The sequence below is a fragment of the Microcaecilia unicolor genome, chromosome 1, assembly GCF_901765095.1.
Source record: "Microcaecilia unicolor chromosome 1, aMicUni1.1, whole genome shotgun sequence".
Taxonomy (NCBI): domain Eukaryota; kingdom Metazoa; phylum Chordata; class Amphibia; order Gymnophiona; family Siphonopidae; genus Microcaecilia; species Microcaecilia unicolor.
In genome coordinates, this window is record NC_044031.1 from 513099212 (window position 1) to 513109055 (window position 9844).

Sequence of the window (9844 nt, forward strand, 5' to 3'; positions counted from 1 at the left end):
ATTTGGGCTACTTTTAAGACATGCGATCTTACAGTTAACCCCAGTTATTAGTAACTAGGTCTCGTCACATAAAATGGCATGAGTTAGTGATAAATAGAGTGGCGGAGTGGCCTAGTGGTTAAAGCACCAGCCTGTTCAAATCCTACTGCTGCTCCTTGTGATCTTGGGCAAGTCACTCAACCCTCCATTGCCTCAGGTACAAACTTAGATTGTGAGCCCTCCTGGGATAGAGAAATATCCAGTGTACCTGAATGTAACTCACCTTGAGCTACTACTGAAAAAGGTGTGAGCAAAATCCAAATAAATAAAATAATAATGAAATCATACATAGGGTGGTATAAGGTCAACTGAAGAAATAAGAAAATATAAAGACCAAGATGCTTATAAGCATGTAAAGAATGCATGGGTAGTAAAACAGGAGGATAGTAAAGCAAAAATATTCATAAAATAATAGCTTCCAAAATGTAAGTATCTCAAACAAAACATAAAGGTTAGACCATGCTAACAATTTTAGTGTGTGCTAAGCATCCTATGTTATACCAAGAGGCCACATGGCACTTAACTCACACTAATGTCCATTAGTGTGGGCTAACCTTTAGTAAAAAAAAAATAGCCTTAAAATATACGGGGGGGGAAAAACTAAAACCTGACGTCCAAAACAAAGGGTGATGAATGCAAAGTTTACAAACACTGGCTAAAGTCCCCCAAGGTGGTAAACTGGCAAACTGTGCCTGCAGTCTGGAAAACTAACTGGCTCAACAGGTAACTTTTTCTCACTGATCAGCATTTTGCACAAAGACCAAAGCAAAGTCCTTCTCATTTAAAAGAACCTAATGGATGCTACCGGAGCAAAAACGCAGCAAGAACCTGTTAACGGAAAGAGCAGATGAACCATGCAAGAAGAAGAAGAATGGTATTTTGAATTTCTGAAGTTCATTCAAAGTGGATTGCAACAATAGAACTAGGATAATTCCCTTCTGAGAGGCAACTGGAGGTAAAGTGATTTGCCCCAGATCACAAAGAGATGGACTTTGAATTTAGACTTCCGTTTAACCACTGAGTCACTCCTTTGATGTCATAGTGCAGCAACAGAGGCTGTAGATTCTTGCTGCCTCCCCCACCCCTTGAACTACTGCTCTGGGGAAATTAATGATGTTGTCGGTGTTCTCTCTCTCTCTCTCTCTCAGTTAAAGTGTACTCACCTCTACAAATCTCTTCAGCTTTGTACAAAATTCAGCTCAAGCAGCAAAGGGTAAAGCCCTGCACCGGTGCTCCAGAAATAGACTCCTCCACAGCATGGTCACAAGGGGTGAAGGGGTTAATTCAGCTTCTCTCCACCTTCCATTCATGGACTGGACATCAGGTCTCATCATTTTATGTATTTTATTGTTGCTGTTTTTACGATGCTGCTGCTTTCCTGTCTCGTTAATGTTATGCAATTCCTCACAAGCTTACTTATATTTTTACCTTCGGTTCTTCTTACTTTTGTCGACCATATACCACGCCCTTCTTTGAGTTTGGCTTAACTCATTAACTTACTGTTTTCATTCTGGTTGCCTCCCTCCATCTCATTTTTTTCCAGATTCCTAAATTATCCGTGTCTTGACTAGGGTGGTACATGGGGTCTCCGGGATCTCGCCTGTCACATGTGGCGCTAAGGACTCCGTGCAGGGATTAGGGAAGCATCTGCTCAAAGCTGTACAATTTTTCTCTGCACATGTATTATGTTATGCATGGAAAGACAGGGCAAGCGGTTAACCAAAGCGGAGTTTTAAAGCGCTGTAGACCTTGTATTATGAACGCTGTAGTGCTGTTTGGAATTTTAAAGCTGCGCAGAGTAGGAACGAACCGGCTTACTCGCGATTTACAAGTCGTGAAGTCAGAAATGTATGTTTTTTCAAAATGTAATGTAGCCTGGCAGGACTGTCCAGGCCAAGAAAGATTTGTTGCCTGCCAGTTCTTTCCTGTGGGAAAATTATAAAAATCCATGAGGGCTGTCTTCAGACCTGCTGGTTTGAACAATTACCCTGCGCTTTAGCAACTGGGTATGGGGTGATTTTAAAAAAAAATCATCTCGGGCTGTGTCAGCAGCCATCCTCACCCCCAGTTTCCCATCAATAATTGTAATGCGGGAAATTATGAAATCTCCGTGAGTGAAGACCCTGTCACAATGGCAGAAAGACTTTTCAAAACAAGGGACCTTGGGATCAGATGTACTCAGGGCTTTCCCAACAGTATTTTTACAAGGGCAGTGCCCAGCCACTTGGCTCCAAAAATGATTTCCACTAAATATGTCGTTGATTTAATCCATCGGGTTTTCACACATAACCTTGAAATATAACCCAGATTAAAACAAGTAGGTGAGGGAAGCCAGAAAGCGGGGCCATTGCCAAGTTTACCTTGTGAGGTCTGTGCTTTTCGTGAACGTGCAGGATGTGGATCCTTAGCCGGTCCCTCTTTTCGAAGGAGCGTTTGCAGAGCTGGCAAGGAAACTTTCTGTCTCCCTGGTCCACACAGCGAGTGTATTTCAGGTGTTTGTCTCGGTAATATTTGTACGCGAAGACCTTGCCGCATCTTTCGCACTTATAACCTTCTCCGGATTCTGTGAAACACGAGGGGAGAATGAAAAAAACCATTGAAACGCTTCAGACGAGATTTCCAAACAGCAATCCCACACCAATCACCCCAGCATTTCTCCCTTGGGTGGCTGCACCCCCTACACATGGCAAGCAAGTGCTTCCAACCCCTGTTATACAGTGTCGATTCTTCCCAGATTTTGCTTTCCTCTGTATTACTACAGATAAAGCAGCCAGAATAGGAACGGAAATCAGGGACCCCCCATGGGAGGGGTTTCAATCGCCTAACGTACAACTTAATGCTCCCTCTATGCTTCCAACCTAACGGGAGAATATCATGATGGATTTTCATTGTTTGTATCATTTTTATAAGCTGTAAACCACTTGGACACTCATTTTATGAAGCAGCCTACATATTAACACAGAGATAAATACATTTTAAAAACCCATACATTTACAGCCAATATTCTGCCGCTGCCAGCTGGGTTATGTCTGGCCTAGGCATAAAATATCCGGTTTTAGAGTGGCTGCTAACATTTATGCGGTCAACTGCAATATTCAGCTCTTGACATCAGTGCTTCTTTGCTTACCATCACTGGCTAAATTACCTCCCAGAGCACTCCTGGCCTAATATTCAGCTGGGAATATATAAGACAGTTATGGGGGCCCTGATCCTCTAATTCTGGTCCCCAAGCCCCCTTATGCCCCCAACAAGGCCCCCTCCTTCCCTCCCTCTTTTCCAATCCATGGCCATCAACACCGCTTCCCTCCCCCAATCATTCCCCCACACCAACCTCCTCAAAGTTCTTTGTAGGCCCTCCAGGCCTACCTGTCTCCCTGATGGTCCAGCGGGGTCATTGGGGGCAGGAGCAAGGGGGCTGCACTCCTGCCCCCCCCCAACAACCCCTGCTGGACCACCAGGGAGACAGGTAGGCGGGGCCTATATAGATTTTGGAGGGGGTTGAGTGTGGGGGGCTGATTTAGGGGAGGGGAGGGGTATTGATGGTCATGGTCTGGGGAGAGGGGAGGAAAGGCAGGGGCTTTGTCAAGTGTGGGAAGAGCTCAAGAGACCACAGTTTTAAAAAACCCTATATAGGTGCCAGCCCAATAAGCTTTTGATCTGTCCTAAATTAGGCAGCTGAGCAATGGCACAGAATATTGCTGCACCCACTTAAATCCGGGTCCTCTTTTTTGGTGAGCGGTCACAGATAATATTCAGTGGTACTGCCCGGATTAATGCCGCTGAATATCGGCAGTTAGGCAGCTCAGAGGGAGTTAAGCGGGTGGAGCCTATCCCGCCTACTTAAGTTGCTCTGAATATCACAGACAAGCCACTTAAGTGATACCAATAGAGTAGTATCTCAGAATCCAGAAAGGTTTTGAAAATGAAAATGCCCTTCACATAACACCAGACCCATCTCTATTTTCAACATCTACCTCTGTCTATATAGATATTTACACGGACACTCTATAAACCTAACCATAACCCTCTCCATTCCTGAGATGCTCAAACCCTTGCTTCACAAAAATGGCAATTAGAAAGTCATTTGCAGTCTGCGGCCACCGATTAACCCCACAGGGTGATGAACAAGGTCCTACGGAGGAAAACAGCTCTGCACTGCAGTATACACTGCAGCCGGGGAAAGGAAGGGATTTGAGATTTAGGTGCACTCCTTTTTCAGAGATACCTCAAGGCACATTCAGATAAAGTGGGTAGATAGACAACCACATTTTGAAAACAGGGGTAGGGGGAAGAGGAAATGTTTGAAATTCGACTTGGGAGTGTTATTTTTTTTTATCTAGCAATGCGCTTTTTACACATTTGATTACTTAATTTCTGTACATTATTGCAAAATGTTAATTACTTGAATTCAAGAGCTGCAGCATAAGCATTTCATCCAATTAATTAACGAAAATGGATTGTCTTAAATGAACAGAAACAGCATAGGTTCTTAATACACATATAAAGTGATCATCCTACTAAACCAACAAGCCTTTCAAAAAACATTGTAAAACTGGACCAGATCAGTATGTATCAGTGGCTTCCTTGGATTTTCACAATTTTAAGAATTGCATATAACCCACTACCTTTGTGATTTTTAGTTCTTTCCCGTATGCTTTAATCACCTACATCAGTAAATCTAAATTTCAAAATATTCAGTATGCAACAGGCCAGCACCAATTCTTAAATGCATCCAGAAATAGAAGAAACAAAAAGCAACAGCCCATATTTAGGACTCGATTTAAAATACGGGAAACTAACTTGATTACTTAAGTATTGCTTGATGAATCAAATCTCAATGTTTTTCCCCTGCAGGTTTAAGACTATCTGGCATTTGATATTAAGATTTCCCCAGTAGACAATAATATACGGATTTACTTTCTTTTCAAGCCAAAAATCGTTTTCCTCCTAGGAAAACACACCCAAAACAGACGGGATAGAGAATATAAGAGCAAGGGCGTTTTCAAAACTTTACATAAAACCTGTTAAGGAATCGACCAAGGTGTGAAAGGTGATCAAATGTACATTTGGATGGGAAGGAAGCAGCAGAAATAAAGTTAACTCAGGGCATACTTTAGACTTACTTTTAAAACAGCCGTGCATGTATCTAAGACTGAAGCCACCTAAGTTTTTTCTGCTCAAGAAACACTATCAAATGGTAGCTTCTTTTTAGGACATAATGGCATCCAGAGAAATGATGGATAACAAGAATTATCTGCTCGCAGTCACATCGATAGGGCTTCTAGTCTTAAGTATTTCTACATTGTAAATTTAGGAGTTCATTTTCCTTTTTTTTTTTTAAAGGATATTTTATTGAAATTTTTGTTAGGTAAGAGGGATACATAAAAGGAAATAGTGGAAATATGCTTTCAAAAGATGTTGTCTTACAATTTCTGATAAGTTATGCAAAGTGATAACCATTAACATATTATCATAAATTTTTCAAACTTAACTTTTTATAATTATTTTTAGATTTAAGTAACTATCATTAAAATAGAAAATGCATAGTATGTAAAGGGAGAATGATAAATGATAAGGATTATTGGAAAAAGAAAGATAGGAGGAAAGGGAGAAGGAGACATGGGGAGAGTAGTAATAGCTGATGACTTTAAATGATATAAATACAATGGACCTGGAGTTGATTTTCCAGCTAATTACGGGTTCATCCAGGGTACAAGAATTTGGTGTTTTCAGAACACAGGTTCTATTATCGGTTACTTTTTTTTTTTTTCTCAAGTGGAATGAAATACTAGGTGTGTGTCATTTAGGAGTCATCAGTGCAGGAAAGGACAAAAAAACTGAGTGGAGGATACAAGACAATCCAGGAGAGGGGAGAGAATATTAGGACAAGTAGTATTTTTTCAGCGTTTACACCATTTTTTTTCCTTTGGGGGGGGAGGGGTATTATGTAACTGTGGTAGCTTATTTGTGTTTATCGTTAAAACGTAACATCAGGAGCCCTATATAGAGATCTCCAGTGGTGTAGGAAGGGGGGGCGGTGGGGCAATCCGCCCCCGGTGCACGCTGCTGGTGGGGTGTTGTCTCCGTTGGTTCCTTGCTCCCTCTGCCCCGGAACAGGTTACTTCCTGTTCCGGAGCAGAGAGAACAAGGAACCAATGGAGCCGACGCAGCTCCCAGCGACGTGGGCTCGGGGGCGGATCGGCCCTCCCGCCCGCCCCTCGCTGCCAAAGTAAGGTACAATGCTCTCCGGGGGGGAGGGTGTGCGCCGGAGGAGGGGGCGTGCACCGAGGGGGGGCGCTGCGCTGCACCCGGGGGGTGCGCGGCGGCGACCCGCCCCGGGTGCCAGCTGCCCCCGCTACGGCACTGGAGACCTCATTTCTGGTGGGTTTGCATTCTGGTACTGCCGATCTTGGTTGCGAGTATGCAGTTTATATACATCGTATTGTCAAAATACACCCCTGCTAATAATTTTAGACAGAGGACCAGCACTGCAAACCATTCCTAGGGTAGCTACCTTCCGACTGTAATTGTGTGTTCTTCCCTGCGGCCGTTTTTTTCAGGCTGATGGGGATCCCAAGAAACTGCTGGTAACAATCTCCATACCACACCAAGAGCTCCTGATTCGGTAAAATTTCTTTGCAGCTTTCATAATAGATTTGGTTCTCGCACTGAATGGCCGTCAGGTTTTGTTCTTCGGGAAATCTGGCGCAGTTTACCAGAGTCATCCAGTTACCCGAGGCTCCTCTGCCATCTATGAAATGACTCAGCTGACCATCTTCGAAAATCTTAAAAGAAAGTGAGTTGGGAGGGGAGAGAGACATAGGTTTATCATAATTCAACAATATTTCCAACTTAAAAGCTCTATTTTGTTCATAAAGGGTACTTCAGGTTTCAAGGGATGGAATCGTATGTTTACCATTTGCTAATAAAGTAAAGCCCTGTTGTAGCATAATAACAAAACACACACACACAAACAGCAACAACAATAACAAAATATGCCAAGATCAGCACTTGGACTCAGGTCATTATAACATAACTGCAAATCACCTTTATTGATACCTTTATTAGTATCTTTTAGATTCTGGACTTCAAATAAGCAGTTTGTGAATTTCTGTACTAGTCACAATGGATGCTTTTCTGTTCTGCTATATTGTTAAATAGCAAGTTGTAAAGTTTAAGAAAAAAAATATCAATAAAAAGATTAAAAAAAGAAAATATTTAGTAGTAAAAATAATGGATATGCAGAATTCAACACGGTACCTCCCACATTAAAGAATTGTCACCGTATGTTTTGATTTCACTTGTGTTCACCACTTTGCCTCCAAACGGTCCAAAGATGACGCCTTTGGGGATGATATTTATGCAGAACACGCCAGAATGAGGGGCTCCTCCATATGTGGTTTGCAATACGGACAAACCTGAAGAGAAAACACACACACGTAAGGCGAAGGGTCTGTTAAGTATTTCGTACGGTCCTATGTGAGCAGCTTCCCAGCCCACCTCTCACCTTCCGGTAACTGGAGCGAGTCTCTGTCCAGAGCCGGAGAATCGGATCCTGCAATATACAACAGCAGCAAAGTCAATTCTAAGCCGGGGTTAAAGTTCCCCGATCGCTTCTGTTTCAGAGGAGAATTACTTATTTCATCGACTCAAGCAACAGTCATAATCGTGGAGCTCAAGAAGAGAACATAAACCGAAAAGGCTTGAACATGCAATTTTTTTTAAATTTATTGTTCATTCTAAAGATTTTTTTCAATTCTACTACTAACTGCGCGTCTATTTGCTATCTACGTCTCCAGAGTTGAAAATATTTAAATATTATGTTATATTCCTTTGTGAGTCGATCTACTCCAAAAAAAAATGAACTTAAGTGTCCCTGATGCTTTCCAGTGACGGTGGATAAAGGCAATACCTGCAAGATTCAAAGGGATTCTTAAGCCAGAGACAGCATGGTTTGGAGCTTGAAGTTGGTGTCTGCTGTTATTGGGACGGATCGTGCCAAACAGGACGGTGTGAAGGTCTTCTTCGGTGAACTGGTACCGGCAGGCAGATTCCGCCTCGAGGTTCGACAAGCTGACGGGGGCAGTTCTGCCCTTCCTGGGAGACCTGGAAGAGCATGGTGGCTTTAGGCTTGCAGGGCTGCCGGGCTGGGATCCTGGAGCACATGGCTGTTCGGGGAACTTGATAGCAAGATCTTCCTGCCTTGGGAAAGACGTGAAGGAAGAGGAAGGGTGCATTTTGTTATAAAAGGGGATGGAGTTGGGAAAGATGCTGTAGAGAGATTCATTGGGCGTCGAGTTCTGACTGAGAAAGGAAGGGATGCTGTTGAAACTGAAGGGCACCAGAGGGGGAGAGCTGGGAAGTAGTCTTCCGAGGGGAGAACTGGGAAGTAGTCTTCCGAGAGAATTGAGAGGATGCAACATAGGCGAGTTTCCAACAGCTTCAAGGTATTGTCCGTGGGGAAGAATAGTCGTGTAACAGGCGGGCATCCTCCCAGGACTGCTCCTTACGGGTTCCAAGGAAACACCTTTGTCTTTGGGACTAGAGCGTGCAGTAAGGGGCAAAGCCATGGTCGGGCGAGGGGCACTTGCCCACAAGCGAGATCAGGGTTTAGTCAAGACAACCACCAGGCGCCACCACCTGTGAAAAACAAGCACATGAAGAAAAGAGCATCAGAAAATAGAGACTAAACAATGCACCTACAACTATTTTGTCATGAATATTTGGGGTGTGACAGTTTAACTTTACCCGGAGAAGGAGTTAGGTGTTGTAACATCTGCCTTACCTCTTCCCCTTCTAATCATACTACTACTACTTATCATTTCTATAGCGCTACTAGATGTACGCAGCGCTGTACACTTGAACATGATGAGACAGTCCCTGATCGCCAGAGCTTACAATCTAATTAAGACAGACAAACAGGACAAATACCACCTTTCTGTGGTTACAACAAAGTGGTTTACATATTATATACAGGTACTTGGTGAATTTCTACATACTAAATTCAGTATCTGCAGCAAAGCGTCCCAAACTATGGATGGGAAACCCAGATTTTTAGCATTTCGTTAAAACATAACCGGTTCTGTCTTTTTCTTGTGTATCGATTAATGTTTACAGTAAGATCATGGCAACAAAACTATTCTTCTACGGTTCCTATGTGGCTGTAATATAATATGTAATCGAAAACTCACTGTTTGCTATAGTAAAATTGCACAATATTTTCTAAAAATGTATAAAAATGTTCAACCAACACAATAGCTTGGAACAATCGGCTACAATGAATGTATTTACAGAATCTTTGTGATGCCTATAATTTGCAGCCCATCACCGAAACCCTCAGCATAAAAAGTTATTTTGCTTTCATTTCACTTCATTTGTGTAATGTATTCCTGTTCTAATTCCAAATAAATAAAAAAAAATCAGACTCTACAAACATTATTTGCCCTTGCCCGGGATAAATCTGAGGTGGTTATCTCCGCAATTGGATCTCTGGCCCTACAGCTCTCTAAGAGAAAGCTTCGTGTTTAGATAAAGCAATTAAAGTGATTGAGCTCACACACAAACAAAAAAGCAACCGCCTAGGGCTATTTCCCAAATCAGTCAAGAAGAGAAACAAAAGGAGAGAGAGGAAAAGACAACAGCTGAAATCTTCGGGAAATGTGAAGCAATTTGCAGCTAAATCTACTTTAACGAGGAGAGTTATCCCTCCTCGAGAGCCCATTGAGCACTGAAGCGGCAGGGCCGGCTCAGTAAAGTGTCCCAGACTCATTCCCACTTGAGGCCACTTTGGAAACATTAACCACTG

General features: G+C 42.7%; 1 protein-coding gene across 1 annotated transcript in view; it reads right to left on the reverse strand.

Moving 5' to 3' along the window:
- PRDM14 (PR/SET domain 14) overlaps positions 1-8609 on the reverse strand; it is a 32424-nt gene extending 23815 nt beyond the window's left edge. Inside the window, exons 1-5 of the mRNA XM_030189647.1 lie at positions 7952-8609; positions 7547-7594; positions 7300-7457; positions 6554-6824; positions 2400-2602 (exon numbers count right to left, since the gene is read on the reverse strand). Coding sequence (XP_030045507.1) covers positions 2400-2602; positions 6554-6824; positions 7300-7457; positions 7547-7594; positions 7952-8609 — 1338 coding nt within the window. The remainder of the gene's footprint in view (positions 1-2399; positions 2603-6553; positions 6825-7299; positions 7458-7546; positions 7595-7951) is intronic.
- Between the last annotated feature and the right edge of the window lie 1235 nt (positions 8610-9844).